Source organism: Anabrus simplex, chromosome 4 (assembly GCF_040414725.1).
Source record: "Anabrus simplex isolate iqAnaSimp1 chromosome 4, ASM4041472v1, whole genome shotgun sequence".
Classification (NCBI taxonomy): domain Eukaryota; kingdom Metazoa; phylum Arthropoda; class Insecta; order Orthoptera; family Tettigoniidae; genus Anabrus; species Anabrus simplex.
In genome coordinates this window covers 242,335,532-242,359,346 of record NC_090268.1, presented here as the reverse complement: position 1 = coordinate 242,359,346, position 23,815 = coordinate 242,335,532, and the positions used below count along the sequence as shown (strand labels likewise).

At 38.3% G+C, this 23,815-nt stretch overlaps 1 protein-coding gene across 1 annotated transcript in view; it reads right to left on the bottom strand.

Moving 5' to 3' along the window:
- Ahcy (adenosylhomocysteinase) overlaps positions 1–23,815 on the bottom strand; it is a 235,915-nt gene that overhangs the window by 71,418 nt on the left and 140,682 nt on the right. The window contains exon 4 of the mRNA XM_067145465.2: positions 663–851. Within this exon, the coding sequence (XP_067001566.1) occupies positions 663–851 (189 nt within the window). The remainder of the gene's footprint in view (positions 1–662; positions 852–23,815) is intronic.

Here is a 23,815-nt window from a genome sequence, read left to right as displayed (position 1 = left end):
TATTCATACTGCAAGTCTTTAAACTCCTTTGACTTGTTCCTGGCAGTACTAATTCCTTTGTATAGCTGTGGATGTAGTGCTAACTCTTGGCTGTGTATCTTCAAGTGGAGATGGAGTAGAGGTATTCTTTGCAAAGAAAGACATTGTTGGCTGGGAAGACTTAGCTTTCATGTATTTTATATGAGTAGGTCCTTTAGCATGAGAAGTGACTGCTTGTTTACCCATATTACTAAATTTCAACAATTTACAACGCACTTTACAATATGCTTAAGTTGCATCATTTACCAATATATCCAACCAACCACTCAGTTCAGGAAACACTTTACTGTCTAGCCAAAGTTTCTTAAATGTACACTGCTTGTTAGCCTTTGTCATGAGTTTCAAGAGAGCATTCTAGAACTGAAATAAAATAAGAATAACATAAAAATGGTTGAAAGAATAGACACTAGGGCACACAAAAATTGTAGAATTGTTACGCATTTCTTGTGAAAAAATACCTGAAAAAGAAATGCTGCAATAGCCTGGGTTACAACAGACTAGAGTCTAAACATATCCCCTCAAATTCATCATCAGGGAAGATTTCCCTGACTTTCCAGAATGTGGACACTATGATTCAGATAACAAAACAACAAATATGTTCAAAATGCTACTAAAAATTTTACCTTGGTAACAGAATCATTCACGTTGATAGCTGGGATCTTCAATTTATTTTCTTTCATCATTCTGTATAGGTTATGGACTCCAGTAGTAGTTTCTTCAGACAGACCTTTAATACCATTTAGATATTGTGGATATTTTGTATGTACCAGATTGGTCAGGTCTCCTCCATCATCCAAAATTAAATTTAGAGGCTGCAACAGGAAAAGAAAGAAAGTAAATACTCAAACACTCAGAACAAATGGATATTGCAAGAAACAATATTTTCAACCACTGATACCTAAAGTGTCTTCTAAATTATCACTTTGCAAGACCAAAATAAGAGACACATTTCAATTCGACAGAAATATTCAGCACTTTCTCAAAATGTTTTTTTTCCCCTTTAATTTTGAACCCTGAAGAGGTACGGCAGGCCCCCAAGAGCATAAAGCCCTCTCTCAGGCCAAGAAGGTATAAGTTATGAGGGTAGCAGCCATGGCCTAGGAAAGGATCTGTCCTGGCATTTGCCTTAGTGCAGAAGAATGGGAAAACTATTAAGAACTATTTCGAGGACAGCCGACAGTGGGAAACAGCCCCTTTGACTACCAAATATAGAGTTGCAAGGCTAATAAAACTAGTCACTGTTAAAAAAGGCATTTTCTTCAAAGGTTATTTGCTACTTTTTACCCTGACAATTTCAAGCGCTATAAGACTGTTTCCAAAACCAATGCATAACTCAAATATTGAGGACATAAAATAAATAACTAGGGCAACTTTGTCTTTGCAAATGTATTTTCATGAATAATAAATTGTAAGGTGGATGCAGTATAAGTGTCCTCTAATGTTTATTGCATTATCTGCAAATGTTTTACAGTGGTGACATCGCAAAATTTTATTGGTACGGCCCGTACTTATAGACATGATATATGCTTTTTGGGCTTACTTCTGAAGACGCAGAGGAAAGTTCTCTGCGAAACAAAGAATTTCACCTTATTTTCTTGACACAGCATTATTATTATTATTATTATTATTATTATTATTATTATTAAGCTTCTGTGGCTCAGGCGGTAGCGCGCCAGCTTCTCACCGCTGGATACCGTGGTTCAAATCCCGGTCAACCCATGTGAGATTTGTGGTGGACAAAATGGAGGCAGGACAGGTTTTTCTCCCGGTACTCCAGTTTTCCCTGTAGGTATCGAGTAGGGATCCTCTTCGGAGGCAGCCTTACCCAAGGAGTGGCACCCCTGCCTATGTGAGTCCCAGAGCACACTGACCCAGTGTGTAACATCTGCCATGGGTCCCAGTTCAGGGTTACGAGTGAAGACCTCAAAGGCATCTACGGTGGAGAAGGTGGACTTCAGTACGGTGGAGATAGCGGAAGGGACAAACCCGTAGCGTCTGTACTCCAAAAGAACGGCTACGAAAGGTGTCTGACTCCATGTTAGGGGCGGCCTAATTTTAACCTGGCAGAAGGTAATAAAATGCCTTTGGGAGTGGCGAACCCATCATACAAACAGCCTAAAAATGAGTGCGAGTGAATCGATGCCTCAGAAAATGCTAGTGCATCACCCTGAAGTGACGCGCAGTTCCCGGTGCTCTGGGGGAACTGTGAGAAGTGGGCTACCAGACATAGAATCGGTATCATCAATATCATTACTGTGAATGGCAAGGTAGAAGAACTGATAGAGTATATGGAGAAGAAAGACATAACAATGATGGGAATGAGTGAGACAAAATAGAAGGGGAAAGGTCACAAAGAATTGAAGAAAGGGTATAGATCATATTGGAGTGGAGGAAAGATGGCAACAAATGGTGTTGGTATTATATTGAGAGAAGACCTAGCGCAATATGTGAACAAAATTTACCAGATCAGTGACAGGATAATTAAAGTTAGACTTGGACTTGAGAGTGGAATCAAGGATTTTATACAGGTTGATGCACCCCAATCGGGGAATGCAGATGTATGTTTAGAAGAGTTGCTAGAAGAACTGGAAAGCTGTATTGAAGACAAAGAGGTTATAATAATGGGAGACATGAATGCACATGTTGGAATAGACAGACAGGGAAAAGATGAGATAATTGGCCCCTATAGTTATGGAAAGCAAGATGAAGAAGGAGATTCGGTAATAGATTTTTGTAGAAGGAATGGATTAACTGTTGGCAATACGTGGTTTAGAAAAGAAGAACTCACAAAAAATAACTAGATATGGTTGGGGAGATTGAAAGACGAAGACAATGATTGATCTTATTCTGGTGGAGAAGGAGAAACATAGACAACTGGAAGATGTGACAGCAATGCCAAGAGCAAATTTCGAAGGAGTCCATAAAGTGGTGGTAGCCAAATTAAGACTTGGTAAAATAACGAAGTTAATAGAAAAAAGGGAAATAAAAATAAAAATAAAGGGATGGAAGTTAAAAGAGAAAGAAGTAAGGGAAAAGTTTCAAGAGGATCTGAAGAAGGATAACATGAACAGTGCGAAAGAGGAATGGACATGTTTCAGAAATGGTTTTGTAAAGTGTGCAGTAAACACCTGCGGAAAAGGAGACTCCTTGTTGGAACAGCAGGGTAAAGGAAGCAGTTAAAGAGAAGCAAATGGCTTGGAGGAAGTGGATAGGCAGCAATAGTACAGGGAATTGGCAGAAATATAAAAAAGCCAAAAAGGTATGCAAGAAAATAGTACAAGAAGAGAAACTGAAGAGCTGGGAAAGTTTTACAGAAACTTTACAGGAGGATAGATATAAAGGGAAGTAAAAAGGTTTTGTATGGTTTGGTGAAGAACAGTTTACAAAATAAGGAAGATACAAAATTTGTAAAAACTGAAACAGGAAAGATATTGACACAAAGATATGACGCTAAAAAGATGGGAAGAATGCTTCTCAGAATTGCTAAATATTAAATATAGGTAATGAACTGGTAGATGAGAAGGAGCAAGAAGAAACAATAGGGAAAGAAGGAGAACAAGAAAAGGAGATATTAATGTTAGAATACAGGAAGCCGTACAAAAGATGAAGAGCGGTAAAACAGCAGGAGTGGATGAGGTAACTACAGAAATGATAAAAGCAGCAGGACCAATAGGGCTACAGTGGCTGTATAGATTATTTCGAATAATCTGCAGGAAGAAAGAGATCCCAGAAGAGTGGAGAAAGGGTTTAATTATCCCAATATTTAAAGACCGGGCGAGTTGGCCGTGCGTGTAGAGGCGCGCGGCTGTGAGCTTGCATCCGGGAGATAGTAGGTTCGAATCCCACTATCGGCAGCCCTGAAAATGGTTTTCCGTGGTTTCCCATTTTCACACCAGGCAAATGCTGGGGCTGTACCTTAATTAAGGCCACGGCCGCTTCCTTCCAACTCCTAGGCCTCTCCTATCCCATCGTCGCCATAAGACCTATCTGTGTCGGTGCGACGTAAAGCCCCTAGCAAAAAAAAAAAAAAAAAAAAAAAATTAAAGAAAGGTGATAAAAAGGAGCACCCTTACTGCCCATGTAGCTAAGATATTTGAGAGAGTATTGGAAGGAAGACTCAGGAGGGAGCTAGAAGGAAAAATGGAAGAAGAACAGTATGGTTTTAGGAAAGACGGATCAATGTTTGACCTGATCTTTACATTAAGACATATGATGGAGAAAAGATGGGGGTTTGGAAAAGACATAGTGATTACATTTATTGATATTGAGAAAGCTTATGAATGTGTACCCAGACAGTTGGTATCAGACACATTAAGGAAAAAACAAGCTAACAGAATGGAAGTGGAAATGATAAATCAGTAGTGATGGCCTGGTCAAACAGATACTAAACCGGCTGTTTCCATTTACCAGATAGTCTTCTTATTATAATAACCAGCATATTTACATGGGGCCCTCTAAATACATCAACACTATCACAGCATATATCAGATTTAACTTTCATCTCGTCGAAGCTCATCACTACAACTCTTAAAATTATTATTTATAATATTTGCTGATATCCAAAAATTCAGGTGGAGTTGAAAATTGTGACAACTGCTGTGTTACTGTTGCTTCACTAGGGAGAGAGTGCTTTGGAGTTTCCCTAACTTATGACAAAGCTTTTTTGGACATATACTGAATTGTAACAGCTTTATAGCTACATCTTCAGGTGACCAGTTTTTACACTTTCCCTTTTGCAAACATTATTTTTGACATTTAAAAAATTCCTCATAGTTTTTAAAAATTTCTCCAATTTTGTTGTTTTGTGTTGGGCTCTTTTTAGACCTTCAGTAAATAATTTTATTCCTTCTTTTAATTCTCTATTTTCGACCATCACACCAGCGAGTTGACACTTCAAGAGCAAGTTATTTTTATTTTGACATAACTGTTCGTTAATTTGTCCCTCCTGATAAAAATCATCAAGCTCACTTGATTTCTCTACAGATTTGTTTATTAGCGGTTGTTTTTATAATCCCGACTCGGCTCTTGTATTTTTCTCTGAACTGTCTGTTGATGCAGAAAGCGTGGGAATGTTTTGGGAAGGAACTACCTTTTTTTCAACAAGTGGTTGGGGGGGAAGGCATAAAAGTTCAGATTGTAAATCACTTTCAAAATCAGATGACATAAAATGTTCGGAGCATATATGTGCGATTTTAGAGTTAAAATGCATTTTCTTCCACAAAAAGGTACCCATTGTTTGTACAGGATTAGGTCTTTTGGGAATCTATAAAAGGACAACTTACGTTTCTTTGCATTGTTGGGATGCTTTGTATAGCCTGCAACCATACAGCATGGCATTTTAAAGGCACAGACATGACGTATACACTGGAATTCACTTCACTCACGAACGATATGCACTAGTTCACGAATTTTAAAACATCCGCAAGCCTTGAAAATACAGTTGAACCTAACTTATACGTATATCAAGGGGAAGAGAAAAAAAACTACCTGTAACTCAGAATTCCTTAGAAATCAGACTTACACAATACATCGCATATTTACTGAAAAACCAATGGAATAGACGTACATGTGTAAATCCTTGCAAATAATAAATACATTAAGACAGAAAATATTAAACTTCCTTTTGCAAAATTAGTAATGAATTCAAAGCATTTTCACTACAACTGTTCGCACTGATGTAATGCCTACACACATCGATTACACTTAACACTTCACTCAGTTCAGGTGTTTCAAGGTTCAAGTCGTTATCTCCATCACTGTCACTATCGCTTGTAGCTGGTCCATCACCACCGCGTTGTTGGCATACATCAGCAATACTCTCTTCATCCGGTAGTTCTCCACATACAGCCAGATTATCATCGAAATGCACAAAAGTATCGAAATCTACACCCTCCGGTAGCATTAGCTCATTGCCAGACAAAACTTCATCCCCACAATCATCATTAGAGGCAGCCTCTTCTAGTAAGACACCAGCTTTGCGGAAACAGTTGCTGATTGTGGAGAATGACACCTGCTTCCAGGCAGCCGAAATAAAGTCCATGGCTTGTAGCAAATGAATGGAGAGAGGTTCATTTCCTGCATCATTCAGTGTTATTAAATGTTGAACCAGCATTTTTCTATATAGCACTTTGAAATTTGCAATGATGCCCAAATCAAGTGGTTGTAGAACACTGGTACAGTTAGGAGGGAACAATTCCACTCGGACATTCTCCAGAACGATTTGAGGTGGATGTGCTGCATATCTACCCAAAAGAAGAATCTTCTTCTGTTTCTTTTTCATTTTAATGTCCAGTTTTTTCAAACACTGTTCCATTAGAAGCATAGTCATCCAAGAATTCCTGTTGGATTCATATTCTGTAGGTTTTGTTTTCACACCCTTAAAACCCCTCAGATTCTTCGATTTTCGTATCACAAGTGGAGGAAGTTTGTCAGATCCATCTGCACTGGTGGCGAGAAGTACTGTTACACAAATTTTACTTTTCTTCCCTCCATGGCATAAGTCTCCTTTTTCAGTTAATGTTTTATTAGGAAGGAGATTGTAGGAATAGGCTGGAGATGTTTGGAGGTTGATAATTGCTTAGGAAACCCGGCAGAACCTCTTCTTTCCAGTGTTGCACAGGATGTCGTCCGCAGCTTTTGAGTTACCGCAAATTGTTCTCCCTGTGATTCCATGACGATCTTTAAATCCTTGGAACCATCCTGATGAAGCCTTAAATAAACAGTGATACTCATCATTTTAGCTAAATCTATCGCCTTTGCTTTCAGCATGTCGCCACTAATTGGTAGAGCTGCAGCGCGCTTTTGCTGGAACCATGTAAAAATTGCTTTCTCCAAATCTACGTACCTTCCTTCTTGCTGACGGCTGCACTTTGCTGATTTTGAAACCACTTTTAGGAACTCGTCCAAAATAGCATTTCTTTTACTGATGACTGTACACAGCGTGGTATAAGCAATCCCTAAGTCTGAAGCAATTTAAGTTCTTGTTTTGTGTGGATTAGCGTCCACTTCTCGTATAAGTTTTACTTTTCCATCTAGGCTATAACTTTTCCTTTTTCTGATCTCCATGGCTAATCAAAAGCAACTGAATGACAAAACTATTGTTCAACAGTAAACACCAGATACAGCACCGTGGACATTTTACTTCTCCGTTGTTCCCAGGAAAGAAATTCTCATATTCAATCAAATTTACTGTATTTTCTTTTGTTTCCGCACCGAAACCGCCCACTTTGCTCGTAATGTATCTTAATCTTTGGCGGCATTGTGAAGGTAAAAAACGACAAAGATAGAAGAGGAGCAAGATAGAGAGTGAGAGGGACTCACTCGGTTGGCCAGTAAGTAAGGGTCAACAATGTCACTCGGCGAAAATCTCTGTGTTCTGTTTCAGCACCGAAACCCAACCTCTCTACTTCTGTCTACGCCAATAAAGAGGAAATTTCGTAAATACAGCAGTTTCTTAAAAAAAAAAAAGCACGTGCTTATTACAATTACGCAAAACTCAGTTATATTTCACTGACACTTGATATGAATAACAGCGAATTACGTATAAATAAGGTTTAATTAACATGCTTTTAAATTACATTTTGTCAGGACCTAAAGGAAATTACGTACAAATACGAATTATGCTGAACAGAGTTATGTATAAAGCAGGTTCAACTGTAATTAAATAATTAAAGAAACAACGTGCAGACTACACATGAACAGCAATGCACCGAACTTCACTGCTTAGAATGAAAACACCGACACTGAAGAGTATATAGACTGATATTAACGCACCAGACAATGCATAGTGTAATGGGAGGGCGAGTTCTGAGACATCATGACCATGTCAGTCTACTGCGCATCCACCTTGTGACACCTGCCGCCTCTCTTCTAGCTAATATAAATGGTCAGTTACTTTACATTATTGATGGTTATGAATTTCATGTTTTTGGTCCGTATTGAACAATATATAAGTAATAATAATAATAACTTAAATGTTTCCACCTTTTCAATACAATATATTCACAAGATTACAAAATTATACGGTACTAGTTTCGACCCATCTAGGGGTCATCATCAGCCGTATTGGAGCAAAGATCATTTGTGGCGAAATCCTAAGACAATATTATTTTAAAGAATAACAAGTGAAATGAGATGTTATGGTAATAGTTAATAATACAAGGAATATACATAATAAGAGGTTTTTAACAAAGAATAAAGTATAAATGGGATGTTGTAAAAATTATAATCATGGAAATCAGTAAGTTCTTGTATTGAAATGAAATATGGCTTAGGAAGAGGGCTTAAGGTGGGGCTGAAGGGTGCGGGAGAAAGTGTAATTGTCTTGGAAAAGTACCTTTGATTAAATTTAGGATTGAGTTTAGGTTGGCTGCATTATTGTTTCTGAGGAAAGTGATAAATAGATCGAAGAGTATGTTGGGTTTCTCTGAGATTTCATTGAGATTGTGACTGGCATTAAAGTATTGGTCTAGGTGTATGTAGTAATTTTCCATTATGTTCAGTAAAGGGCCCTTGTTTGCTAATACGAGGATGTCCATGTCTTGTTCAATATTGGTGAAATTATGGTTATAATCTTGCATGTGTTGGCCGATGGCTGAAAACTTGTTGTATTTTATTGCGTTAGTGTGCTCGTGGTATCTGATAATGAAGTTTCTCCCGGTTTGCCCGATGTAGGTTTTTTTACAGGTGGTACATTTGATCCTATAAACTCCTGATTTTAAAAAACTGCTGGTCTTGTTGATGTGTGAAGTATTGTATAAAACATTCATGTTCTTATTGTTGGTTCTGAAGGCTATTTTAACGCCTTGTTTCTTAAAGATGTTGGTTAACTTGTAGATATCATTGTTGAACGTGAAGGTGGAAAATGTTAGAGGTTTGGTTATTTCTTTTTTGAGGGTAGTTTTTGGGCGATGTTTGTGTTTATTGATTATCCTTTCTATAAAATGATTGCTGAAGCCGTTGAATTTTGCGATTCCGCGGATTGTGTTGAGTTCGTTTTTTAGATCTTTATTGGACATAGGTATGCTGAAGGCTCGGTGAACTAGGCTGTTGTATGTGGCTCGTTTGTGGGACTGGGGGTGCACTGAATCTTGGCGAATGGTGGAGGCTGTTTGAGTGGGTTTTCTGAAAATTTTATAACTGAAAGAATCTGAGTTTCTAGTGATGGTTAAATCTAGAAAGTTGATTTTTTGATTTGATTCGGATTCTAGTGTGAATTTGATATGAGGATCAATATTGTTGAGTCTTTGCTCCAATACGGCTGATGATGACCCCTAGATGGGTCGAAACTAGTACCGTATAATTTTGTAATCTTGTGAATATATTGTATTGAAAAGGTGGAAACATTTAAGTTATTATTATTATTACTTACTTTACATTAGGAATAAACATCTATATCTCTCCTAGCTACCGTGGAGCAAATGAACGATGTCCTTCAAGGTGACCCTTTAAGCCCCCTGCTCTTTGTAATAGCCATTGCAGCAATACCAGAAGAAATAGCAACAGAAAATGTCCAAATATACACCTACACAGACGACATGGTAATCATATCCCAAGAAATTCAAAATGCCCAAGAACCCTTCAACAATCTCGTAGCGTGGGCCGCAAAAACAAACTTCAATCTAAACAAGAAAACAGTGAAAATGACATTTAGAAGTGGCAGAAGACTGGCAGCGAATAACTACATCCTGTATAAAGGAAATCCACTGCAAAACTTATCAAACTTCAAATACCTAGGAATCACACTGCAAAGCCGAGGAGACACGTACAACCTACAAATCAGAGAAGGTACCTCAGATAGCAGCAAATAGTATAAAGAAACTGAGAAAATTGTCTTTAGAAACAGCAATGACCATATTCCGTCTGAAGATTGCACCAATTATGACATAAGGAATAGAGATGATATGGAAGAACCTGAACAAGAAAAATCTAGAAGACATAGAAAAAGTTAAAGCTCACTTCCTGAAAAGAGTTCTAAGCCTATCAAAGTACACACCCTCACGCCTCACCTACATGCTAACAAAGGAACAGTTCTCCATAGAAGAACTTAGCCTAGACCTGCTCCTGCCAGCCACCGGAGCCTACAAAGATCTACGAAGAGAACTCGCCAAGAACAAACAAGAGATATGGCCAGAGTTCTTCGCCACGGATGCGATGATCTACAAGAACTGGACTGAAGACAGATATGAACTACAACACATCATGACGAGAGTAGTGGCCCATGAGTTTCACAACCGAATATGCACAACAGAGAAATACCGTAATCCAGAAGACAAGTGCCAGAGCAAGCTATGTGGGTCAAATTGTGATCAATACAATGTAATGTGGTGCAAAAACAGAGGAACCTTGCTAACAGACTTCTGTAAGACATAAAACGGACTACATATAAAAACACAATTTCCTCTATATTACCTCTTGTATGGCCATTGACTGCAATAAAATCTATTATAATAATCCTGCATTATCAGTTCCTCGAACTAACTATTTTCTGAATCAAATGTTCTGAAATTTTGGTCCCAGTACGTTAAATCTTCAATCAAATATTTTTCATACTGGACAGAATCTGGTATTTATGCATTTGCATACTTTCAAGAATAGATACTTGTATTCGAAACCATATTCTCTAATACTACGTAACATTTAAAAATAAAGAGTCTGCCTGATGGTAATTCATGTGGTATAAGACTTTCAAAAACTTGCTACGTATACATGCAATATAACACGAGACTCTCATTTTAATATGGTAAGATATCTTAGAAGTTTACTCATGTCGCATGACTTAAGAATGATATTCTTTCCACTGTGGTTGGTCATGGCCAGGGGTTGAAAAATACTGGGAGCCCAGTCGCCATGGCGCCTGAATTTTCAAATTCAGTTTTGAAAATTTATTTTTTGAAATCCGAAGTTCTCTTACATGTACGTTCCCACCACTTTACAAAGTAACAAGTCATGTGGTGTTTCACTTTTTTTTCTGTAGCTCATATATTCTAATATGTCCAATAAACATTTTCAGTGCTTTTGGCAGAGTCTCGAATTCTGTAATTGCTCTTCGTACCTTGGACGTTTCAGTTCTGCGCAGGAGCTGCCTAGCGGTCATGGGAGACATCGTTGTAACCCTTCAAACAAGTATTCTTTCATGTGAACATATCGTAACACATACAATTCCATTACAGATGATCAGCTGTCGGTAGCCAAATACAAAGATCAGACCAGAGTTGTGGAAAAATGCAGAGAACAACTACGTTAAATAATTCCACAAACACTACATTACCGCCTTCCTTCCTGTGACTAGCCGCTCCTAAACTATTGCCGCCAAAGCAGTGCTGATAAATTCCCGTGGAATTCATTCTTTGCATTTAGAACATACAGAATGACGTGTTTATCAATTCTTGTACTTTCACCGAACAATATTTATGCTTTTAATTTAATTACAGCATCTTGGTATTGAACGGTTTGCACTTTAGAAATACGGTTGTTTTTATTCCCGTGCGTTTATGGAAAATTGACAACGTAGCATCAGACATCGAAGCCCGCGAACTCGGAAGCCGTTTTAACGCTGGTGTATTTTACGTTTCTGTGCTATACTTGAGAAAATCGGCAAAATGAAACAAACAAAGCCGCACAAATTGACTGATGCGAGTAAAGATATTCTTTCAGATTTCTTTGTAAGTAGGGCCCGTAAATACAACACAAAGTGATACAGAAGCGAGTGAATGTAAGGAAACACTTGATGTAAGTGACGACTGTAGCCTTCAGGACGACAATGACAAGCGTGAAATTTATGGTGTTCAAGACAATGATAGGTCAAACATAAAAAATACGTCAAAATTTCAATTTTCAGGCAAACGGAAATTTCAGCACTTTTTTCGAAGTACGTAAAGAAAATTAATGTTAATATGTTACAGTATATGAATGCATTGTTCATGGCGGAAACGCCGCGTGAAAAGGAATCTGTCGACTTTGGACTTGGGATTCACCCACAATAATCCCGTTTATATCAACGAGAGCCTTTGTCCTACCAGGAAGCGGCTTCTGGCTCAATGTCGTCAACTTCGCAGGTCATCTAATGTGAAGCACCTTTGGACAAGGAATGGCCGAATCTTCATGAGACAAAGTGACAATTCACCAGTTGTCAATATCGCCTGTGAAGATGACATCAGAAAATTTAAGAACACTATTCATATTGGGTAATGTGTTTGTTAGATAATGAATTTGTAATTTATTATCAAAACGTACGTGGATTAAGATCTAAAACACATACTTTATACACAGGTATATTATCTAATAATTTTGATATAATATGTCTGACTGAGACTTGGCTGAATGATACTTTACATTATTCTGAACTATTTGATAATAGGTATACTATATTTCGTAAGGACAGGAATGCCATAACTAGTCGCAAAAAAGATGGCGGTGGAGTCCTCATTGGTGTTAATGCAACATTTAATCCAGAAATGGTTCATTCATTAGACTCAAGTACTGAGTCAGCATGGGTTAAATTTACTGTCAACAATAAGAAGTACTATGTCTGCACAGTTTACTTTCCCCCAAATTCACACTTACAAGGGAACATCCACAATGGTGAAGCCGCCGATCGCGATGAAACTTAGCAAACACATTGAGGTACGTGTAAAAACAATGCCAACATCAATTTTAGGCGCCAACATTCATTAGCGCGTTAACTAAGGGGCCTAAAAGTTGCGACATTTCAAGTTCCGCGCGAACAGCGATGAATTCCTCCTGACCAATGCTTAGCCGGAACACTGCTTTGTGCCACACCTCTGCTCCTCCCCTCCATCCGCCTGGTTCAGCACCACTCGTTTCCCTCTCCCCGCGCTGCCGTTTGCTTAGCTGTCGAACAGAACCTGTGCTACACTGCGTACGCTATCAGCCTTCCTCATAGCTCTCCCTTGGAATTTCCACATTGTATAGGCAGTTTACATTTTATGAAATATTTATGAAAACGTTTGCGACGAGTCCTTAAGGGCAATGTCACTGAGCGTGTCAAAAATTATTTTTCATCTTCAAATAAAGCACGGAAGTCACGATGAAGAAGGTCCGCTGAACTTTCGGGAGCTGCAGCTTTATGACGCGATTGAGGGTGAGTGTTAAGCAGTCAACTATTGTCAAATAGGTTTTGACGCTCACGGGGAGATGTCACACTGCGGACATAGGCCGTAATAACGTAGATTGAAGCGTGGTATTTTGCGCTGCATGTGAAATTGTAGGTTTATGATATGTTGATACCGATAACTCTGTCCGACTCGCTGGCTGAACGGTCAGCGTACTGGCCTTCGGTTCAGAGGGTCCCGGGTTCGATTCCCGGCCGGGTTGGGGATTGTAACCTTAATTGGTTGTTTCCTACGGCACGGGGGCTGGGTGTGTGTGTTGTCTTCATCATCATTTCATCCTCATGACGACGCACAGGTCGCCTACGGGTGTTAAATAGAAAGACCTGCTCTTGACGAGCCGAACCCGTCCTGGAATATCCCGGCACTAAAAGCCATACGACATTTCATTTCATTACCGATAACACTCTCGTTGTTTTTAAACGAACAGTTGTGTTCTCCGTTGTTCCTGTCAATACATACACGCATAACAACATGTATATCGATGGCCTAGAATGAAAACCTCGTATCTCACAAAGTCCTTCCTATCCATTACTTCCCTTAAGACTGGTTACGCCTCCCAGCCACACATGAATACGCAGTCCATCAGAACAATGTTCGTTGTGTTCTTTATTCGTATGCCGACGTGTGAAGGAAAATGAACCTTATCGTACCGTACTATAGGAAAGTATGTCTGCGTGACCTATTTACTGACTCCTACAGTATAATTTTATAAGGTTCATTTTCCTTTACGTATCAGCATAGGAAAATAAACCCAATGAACATTGTTCTGATGGACTGCATATTCATGTGTGGCTGGGAGGCGTGACCAGTCTTAAGGGAAATAATGGATAGGAAGAACTTTTTGAGATACGAGGTATTCAATCTAGGCCATCGATTTTAGTTATTTGTTTTATTTCTCCTCGCAAGCGCGAGGAGAAGGGAGGGAAACGTGCCGGAGAGAACCACTTGGAGGGTAAAAGGCGGTACAGAGGGTGTGTCTCCAGACGGGAAGTGTGTGTGCCGGCTTAGCATTGGCCAGCAGATATTCATCGCTGATCGCGCGGAACTTGAAATGTCGCAACTTTTAGGCCTCTTAGTTAACGCGCTAATGAATGTTGGCGCCTAAAATTAATGCTGGCATTGTTTTACATGTACCTCAATGTGTTTGCTAAGTTTCATCGCGATCGGCGACTTCACCATTGTGGATGTTCCCTTGTTAGATGCCTACGAAGAATTTTTTAGTAAGTTAGAACAATATATTAATTTACTTGGAAATAACATTATTATAGTTGGCGACTTTAATATCTCTGAAATAGTTGACAGTACGTATGATTTGAACAAAGGAAGTAATATAAGTCAAGAATTAAGTAGGGTATTACATTTTTCGAACCTCCACTCTGTTAACAATGTACAGAATAGTAATAATAAGACACTTGATCTTGTGTTAACAAATTTATTAGGCATACGTATTGTTGAGGAAATTGATCCAATCATTCCAAAAGACGGGTATCATCCTCCTCTTCAGATAATACTTAAAGTTAACCGAAATAGGAGAAAAGAAAATAATCATCATAGAAGGTATAATTTCACAAAGGCAGATTTTGAGAAACTTTACAGTCTGTTGAAGGAAACGGATTGGATTAATATTAAAGAATGCAGAGATGTTAACTTAGCCACACAACTTTTCTATGATAAAATGTATGCTGTATTGGATCAGTGTGTTCCGAAAACGAAAAAATACAAGAAAAAATATCCCATTTGGTTTACAAAGGATATTATAAGTAATATTAAATTAAAAGAAAAAATTAGAAAGAAGAAAAATTCTGAGTATTACATGCATATATTTAAAACTCTCAGAGCAAAAATAAAAAGAGATATAACTATTGCATACAACCAATATGTCGAGAAGATTGAAAATAACTTGAGTAATGATTGTAAGGTATTCTGGAACTTTATTAATAATAAGAGGAGATGCTTAAAAAATAACCCACAGTTTGAATTTCAAGGTTGTCTGTTACAATCACCAGATGACATAGCTAATGGATTTGCAGACTATTTCAAAACTATATACTCTCAGGAAAAGTCTAAATATAATTTGGAATTTAGGAATAATGATCAACCAAATGAAATAGGTGTACTTAATATACAGCATATAACTATAGAAGAAGTGCTTAAAGCAATTGACCACCTAAAACCGAAGAAATCAGTAGGACCTGATGATATTCCCCCATATATTTTGAAAGGTTGTAGAGAAGTGTTAGTATATCCTTTAACCATTCTCTTCAACCTAATTGTAAAAACAGAAACATTCCCTGACTTGTGGAAACATACCAAGGTTACTCCTGTATATAAAACTGGAGATATGAAATTGTTCAGTAATTATAGACCTGTTACTATTGTTTGTGCCCCAGCCAAAATTTTTGAAATTATATTGTACAAACAAATTTATGATCATGTTAGAAATAGTATCTCACCGAGACAACATGGATTCATGGCGAGAAGATCGACTGAAACAAATCTTTGCAACTTTACTGAATATATATCCGCTAGTTTAGATGATCATGCTCAGGCTGATGTAATTTACACGGATTTTCAAAAAGCTTTCGATAAGGTTAATCATGATTGCTTAATAAATAAATTTTCTTCCTTTGGATTTTCTACTACATTACAAAACTTACTGATATCGTATTTAAAGGATAGAACTCAGGTTGTAAGTTACAAAGGTCATATATCTTCCAAATTTGATGTAAATTCGGGAGTTCCACAAGGTTCTAACTTGGGGCCTTTGCTATTTCTAATCTTTGTTAATGACATACTGGAAACTATAACATCTTCTGAAATTCTTATTTTTGCTGATGATATTAAAATATACAAATCTATTAAAACAGTATCTGATTGTCAACTACTTCAAAACGATTTAGATTCTCTTGTAGACTGGAGCAAACAGAATAAGTTAAATTTTAATATAGATAAATGTGTAGCCATGACATTTACTCGGAAGAAACAGAAGATTAAATATAACTATGCAATGGATACTGACATATTAACTCGTGTCAAGACAAAGATGGATTTAGGAATAACATTCAATGAAGATTTAAGATTCAACGACCATATTCAAAAAATTACCAATAATGCTCTTAAAATGTTAGGCTTCATTATACGGAATTCATTATCATTTCGTCCAAAGACAATATTAACCTTGTTTAACTCATTTGTAAGGTCCAGACTTGAGTATGGCTCAGTTGTTTGGAACCCAGTGACCACAAAAAATATCAATCTTATCGAGAGTACTCAAAACAAGCTTTTAAAATTCATGACTTATAAAATCACAGGAAATTACCCAACCTTCATAAATTACTCAGGTATGTTGAAGGAACATGGTGTGAATAGCTTGCGCCACAGACGAAGTTGCAAAGATTTGACTTTCCTGTATAAAATAATTAATTCTGTAATTGATGACTCAAACATATTGAAATCAATAACATTTTATGTGCCACATAAACTAAGTCGTCCTAGAAATATATTCTTTCTATCAAAGGCTAAGACCGAAATACATAAGAACTCCCCAATTAACAGAGCAATGAGGCTGTACAACAATATACATCCTTATGTTGATATTTTTAGTATGGCTGAAGCTACATTCATTTCGACATGTAACACTGTACTTCTGAACATATTTTAATAGATTATGAAGATTAAAAAAAGGAAAAATAGTATAAACTAGTATAAATGTTGTAAACCTTGTTTTTTGAATGTATAACATTCCAAGTGGAAATCCTGTTAAAATAATTGTTTTAAATATTATACTGATTTTAATTAGAATGTATTAGTAATGTAATGTAATGTATTATTAGTTATATTATCCATAATTATTTTTTTAAAATTTTTTTTTATTTTAGTAATGTGACTTGTGTGTCAGAGTAATTAGTTTTAGGATTACTCTAACTAGGTAGTGGTTTTTGTTCTTAATATGTATTTTTAACATGTAAGTAACAATTGTCGTGAACATTGTAATTGGGACTAATGACCTGTTATGTTCACAATAAATAAATAAATAAATAAATAAATAAATAAATAAATAAATAAATAAATAAATAAATAAATAAATAAATATTGCAAAAAATAGCAGACCCTACACTGATTTTGAAGGTTTGGTTACATTGTTTTGCAAGTTGAATGTTACCGATTCAGAGAAGTATGTGAATAATAGCTATGAAGAAGGAATTGCAAAGTGTAAATCATGCAGTAACTTTCGTAGTATTGCCGACAAACATTCCAAAGGTGTATCTGGATTTTCAGGACCATTTAAACTGGAAACGTTTAAAACATACGAAAAAACCTATCCTCACTTGAAATGTCAGGAGGCTGAAAAAATGGCGTAACAGCCCCAAAAGGGCTTGGCCTACCAAGCGACCGCTGCTCAGCCCGGAGGCCTGCAGATTATGAGGTGTCGTGCGGTTATCCTCGGTTTTCATGCCCGGGGCCGCCATCTCACCGTCAGATAGCTCCTCAATTGTAATCATGTAGGCTGAGTGGACCTCAAACCAGCCCTCAGATTCAGGTAAAAAAACCTAACCTGGCCAGGAATCTAAGCTGGCACATTCAGGTAAGAGGCAGGCACGCCACCACTACACCGCGGGGCCGGCAGGAGGCTGAAAGTTTCATAAAAAATCCCGAATGTGCAATTTTAGCGAAGTGAGTAAAGAAAATGAATGCTAATATGTTACAGCATATGAATGCATTGTTCATGGCATCATACTAAAAAAAAGAAAACAGACCCTACACTGATTTTGAAGGTTGATTTCATTGCATTGTTAGGCAAGTTGAATGTTACTGATTCAGAGAAGTATATGAATGATACACAATGCAGATAATTTATTTCATACATTGCCTCAGATCTTCGTGAAGATTTTATATGTGGCATTAAGGAAGGTTCATGTCAGTGTCTTACTCGATGGATCAACAGATAAATCTGATGATGAGGAGCTGATTACATTCTTTTCTTTTAAATAAGGTGACTTTCTATTTTGTCACTGGAGAATGCAACAAGCAATAGCTATATGGAGGCTCTAGAAACAGAATTGCTTCAGTTAGGTCTTGGAGAACTCTTTACGGTACAAAACTAATAGGTATAGGAACTAATGGAGCACCATGTGTGATTGGTGTCCGTACTGGTATGGTTACAAAATATCTGAAAAAAAATTGAGAACTTGGTAAAACGTTCACTGTGTAGCATATCAACTCCAACTCATTGTTCCTCACTCACTGAAAAATGTGAAACTTATAAATCACTGATGAAATTGATTCTGTACTCAGGAAACTATATATGTTTTATTGACATTCGCCAAAACGACTTCGCGAAGTGAAGAAAACTTCGGAGTTGCTGGAATGTGCAATACCTAAACTGGAGTATACTTACACCAAGTTAGTAGGGTAGCAAGCAAATTAAATGCTTTGCATGCAGTTGTCAAAGACTGGGAATGGCTAGTGGTGCATTTAGAGAATATTTCTGAAAGGAAAGGTGAAGACGGAATCACGGCTAAAGGTCTTCTAAAGAAGATCAAGGACTTCAAATTTGTCATCATAATTCACTTCTTGTATGACTTCTGAGTATATTCAAAATAATTTCTACCCCCTGTGGGTGGGGGACGCAGACGAATAATACACCCACGGTATCCCCTGCCTGTCATAGGAGGCGACTAAAAGGGGCGACAAAGGTATGATTGAATTAGAACCATGGAAGTACTTTTGATTCGTACCATCATGCGGGGAACAACATGGGTTACCTGTACTTGCGAGTAATACCACTAAATTAGGTACGAAATAGGTCTGTGATTAGTAGCAGCAAGAGGGGTTTCTCCTGTGGGTTTCCAGTACCCATGCGTCGTACCCATGTGAGCAACACCGCAGGTCAGGGCGTAGCCTGCGAGTTATACCGCTATATGAGCGGCACCGTGGGTCTGCGTTGCCTGTGATTAGTACCCACTATGTGAGGAACACCACGGGATAGTGCGAGTCCCTGTGGTTAGTACACCTAGGTGAGGAACCTTATCGGTTTGCGTTGGTTTTGCGTGGCGCCATTGTGTGAGAAACACCATAGGTCTGCTTTCCCTGTATGAAGTGCAATACTTGTGAGTAGTACCATCTTGTGTGAAACACCGTGAGTCTTCGCAACTTTTGATTAGTACCCCAACATGACAAATACCATGGTTCTACTTTACTCGCGACATGTACCATTCTATGGGGCCTTAGACATGGATTTTGCACCCCTTTAGACATCAAGCATCATAGTGCTTTATAAGTGGTCCCTTGGTCAGTAATACTATTATTTATGATCTTTTTTGAGTCTGATCCACTGTTTCTTTTGTTGGGTTCATGTCCATCCATTCATTCTTCATGATATTTTTTATTTTATTTTGGTCAGTGGATGAATTTGAACTTTTTGTTATTTCATTTCGTACCATTAGAGGCCGATGACCTCGTTGTTAGGCCCCTTTAAACAACAAGCATCATCATCATCATCAAAAGACTTTCACTTGTATTTCTGAGGCATGTTCTGATTTTAAGTCAGATAAGAGTGCATGCAAATAATGCAATTAATTCATTGCAGCAACTTCACAACACCAAGGGCCCAATGCCAGAAAAGTTTTTTCTCCTATAACACTTCACAACATGGCGCCAACATGCGAACCATGTGACCTTGCCGCGGTGGGGAGGCCTGTGCGTCCCAATGATGCAGATAGCCGAGCCGTAGGTGCAAAACCATATTGGATGGGTATCTGTTGAAGAGACCAGACTAACGAATGGTTCATCGAAAGAGGGGTAGCAGCCTTTCGGTAGTTGCAAGGGCGGCAGTCTGGATGATTGACTGATACGGCCTTGTAACAATACTCAACATGGCTTAGCTGTGTTGATACTGCTACACGGCTGAAAGCAACGGGAAACTACAGCCGTAACTAACTCCCGAGGACATGCAGCTCTCTCTGTATAAATGATGTACTGATGATGGCTTCCTCCCGGGTAAAATATTCCGGAGGTAAACTAGTCCCCCATTCGGATCTCCAGGTGGGGACTACACAAGAGGCGGCGATCATCAGGAAGACGGATACTGACATTCAGCGAGTTGGAGCGTGGAATGTTAGAAGTTTGAATCGTTGTGGTAGGTTAGAGAATCTGAAAAGGGAGATGGATAGGCTAAAGTTAGATGTAATTGGTATAAGTGAAGTACGTTGGCAGGAAGAACAAGATTTTTGGTCAGGCGACTACCGAATTATCAACACAAAATCAAACAGGGGAAATACAGAAGTTGGTTTAATAATGAATAAGAAAATAGGGCAGCGGGTAAGCTACTACGACCAGCATAGTGAAAGAATTATTGTCGTCAAGATAGACACCAAACCAATGCCCACCACAATAGTGCAGGTCTATATGCCTACTAGTTCAGCGGATGATGAAGAAATCGAAAGAATATACGAGCAGATAAAAGATTTAATACAATATGTAAAATGTGACGAGAATCTAATTGTGATGGGAGACTGGAATGCAGTGGTAGGCCAAGGAAGAGAAGGTAGTACAGTAGGAGAATTTGGATTGGGATAAAGGAACGAAAGAGGAAGTCGGCTGGTTGAATTCTGCACTGATCATAATTTAGTCCTTGCCAATACTTGGTTCAAACACCACAAACAACGGCTGTATACGTGGACAAGACCTGGAGACACTGGAAGGTATCAAATAAGACTTCATTATGATTAGGCAGAGATTCAGAAACCAGGTGTTGGATTGCAAAACTTTTCCAGGAGCAGACGTGGACTCTGACCACAACTTGTTGGTCATGAAATGCCATCTGGAGTTGAAGAAATTGAAGAAAGGAAAGAATGCAAAAAGATGGGATCTAGACAAGTTGAAAGAAAAGAGTGTGAGGGATTGTTTCAAGGAACATGTTGCACAAGGACTAAATGAAAAGGCTGAAGGAAACACTATAGAGGAAGATTGGAGAGTCATGAAAAATGAAGTCAGTAGGGCTGCTGAAGAAATGTTAGGAAGGAAGAAAAGATCAACTAAGAATCAGTGGATAACTCAGGAGATACTAGACCTGATTGATGAACGATGAAAGTACAAGAATGCTAGAAATGAAGAGGGCAGAAAAGAATATAGGCGATTAAAGAATGAAGTGGGTAGAAAGTGCAAGGTAGCTAAGGAAGAATGGCTGAAGGAGAAGTGCAAGGATTGAAATAATAACATTAAGTTATTTATTATACCACCTAATCAATACAAAATAGTCTTGGATGATTTACATAAATTTGTTACGGACCAAAAATGATATTTATTACATGTAAGTGCAAGGATGTCGAAGGCTGTATGGTCCTGGGAAAGGTAGATGCTGCATACAGGAAAATCGAGGAAACCTTTGGAGAAAGGAAATCTAGATGTATGAATATTAAGAGCTCAGATGGAAAGCCACTTCTAGGGAAAGAAGACAAAGCAGAAAGATGGCAGAAGCATATCCAACAGCTGTATCAAGGTAAAGATGTAGATAATTTGGTTCTGGAACATGAAGAGGCTGTTGATGCTGATGAAATGGGAGACCCAATTTTGAGGTCAGAGTTTGACAGAGCTGTGAGTGACCTCAATAGGAACAAGGCACCTGGAATTGATGACATTCCCTCTGAATTACTGACTGCCTTAGGAGAAACCAGCATGGCAAGGTTATTTCATTTAGTGTGCAAGATGTACGAGACAGGAGAAGTCCCATCCGATTTTCGGAAGAATGTTGTTATACCTATTCCCAAGAAAGACGGTGCTGACAGGTGTGAAAACTACCGCACCATTAGTTTAGTATCTCATGCCTGCAAAATTTTAACACGTATTATTTACAGAAGAATGGAAAAACAAGTTGAAGCTGAGTTGGGAGAAGATCAATTTGGCTTCAGAAGAAATGCAGGAACACGTGAAGCAATCCTGACTTTACGCCTGATCTTAGAGGATCGAATCAAGAAGGACAAGCCCATGTACATGGCATTCGTAGATCTAGAAAAGGCATTCGATAATGTTGATTGGACCAAGCTATTTATGATTCTGAAGATGATAGGGATCAGATACCGAGAACGAAGAATTATCTACAATCTGTATAAAAATCAGTCTGCAGTTATAAGAATCGAGGGCTTTGAAAAAGAAGCAGCAATCCAGAAAGGAGTTAGGCAAGGCTGCAGTTTGTCCCCTCTCCTTTTCAATGTTTACATAGAACAGGCAGTAAAGGAAATCAAAGAGAAATTTGGAAAGGGAATCACAGTCCAAGGAGAGGAAATCAAAACCTTGAGATTTGCCGATGATATTGTTATTTTATCTGAGACTGCAGAAGATCTCAAGAAGTTGCTGAATGGTATGGATGAAGTCTTGGGTAAGGAGTACAAGATGAAAATAAATAAGTCCAAAACAAAAGTAATGGAGTGCAGTCGAACGAAGGCAGGTGATGTAGGAAATATTAGATTAGGAAATGAAGTCTTAAAGGAAGTAGATGAATGTTGTTACTTGGGTAGTAAAATAACTAACGATGGCAGAAGTAAGGAGGACATAAAATGCAGACTAGCACAAGCAAGGAAGAGCTTTCTTAAGAAATGAAATTTGCTCACTTCAAACATTGATATCGGAATTAGAAAGATGTTTTTGAAAACTTTCGTGTGGAGCGTGGCATTGTATGGAAGTGAAACATGGACGATAACTAGCTCAGAAAGAAAGAGAATAGAAGCTTTTGAAATGTGGTGTTACAGAAGAATGCTGAAGGTGAGATGGATAGATTGAATCACGAATAAAGAGATACTGAATTGAATTGGTGATAGAGGAGATCGATTTGGATAAATTTGACAAGAAGAGATAGAATGATAGGACACATCTTAAGACACCCGGGACTTGTTCAGTTGGTTTTTGAAGGAAGTGTAGGTGGTAAGAATGGTAGGGGTAGACCAAGGTATGAATATGACAAGCAGATTAGAGCAGATGTAGGATGCAATAGTTACATAGAAATGAAAAAGGTTAGCACAGGATAGGGTGGCATGGAGTGCTGCATGAAACCAGTCTATGCACTGATGACTCAAACAACAACACCACCACTTTCAGTAGTTTTCAGTGGAATACAGTTATCGGGTGTCTCGAATAAGAATTTCACGAGCAACAAGGAACATATTTTGGCAAGTGGGATTACCTTTCTGAAAGACACATTTCTTCAAAATGAGGACATTCAAAGTGCCACTGGTGTTATTGACACATATTTCTGGCAATCATGAAAGCAACTGAAAAATTATGGCAATAGTGAAATACACCTTCTTGCCATTCATTTTTCAAAACACCTTCAAATTGAGGAGAACAACGTAGTGAGCGAGTGGTACGAGTTCAAAGCAGTCGGGAAAGGTCTTCCACTGAATGATCTACTTGAAAAATCGTGGACTGTGAAAGGACGATTTCCGATTTTAAGAAAGCTCTTTTCACACCAGGCAAATGCTGGGGCTGTTCCTTAATTTTGTTGCTAGTTGCTTTACGTCGCACCGACACAGATAGGTCTTATGGCGACGGTGGGACAGGGAAGGGCTAGGAGTGGGAAGGAAACGGCTGTGGCCTTATTACTGAAGGTACAGCCCCAGCATTTGCCTGGTGTGAAAATGCGAAACCAC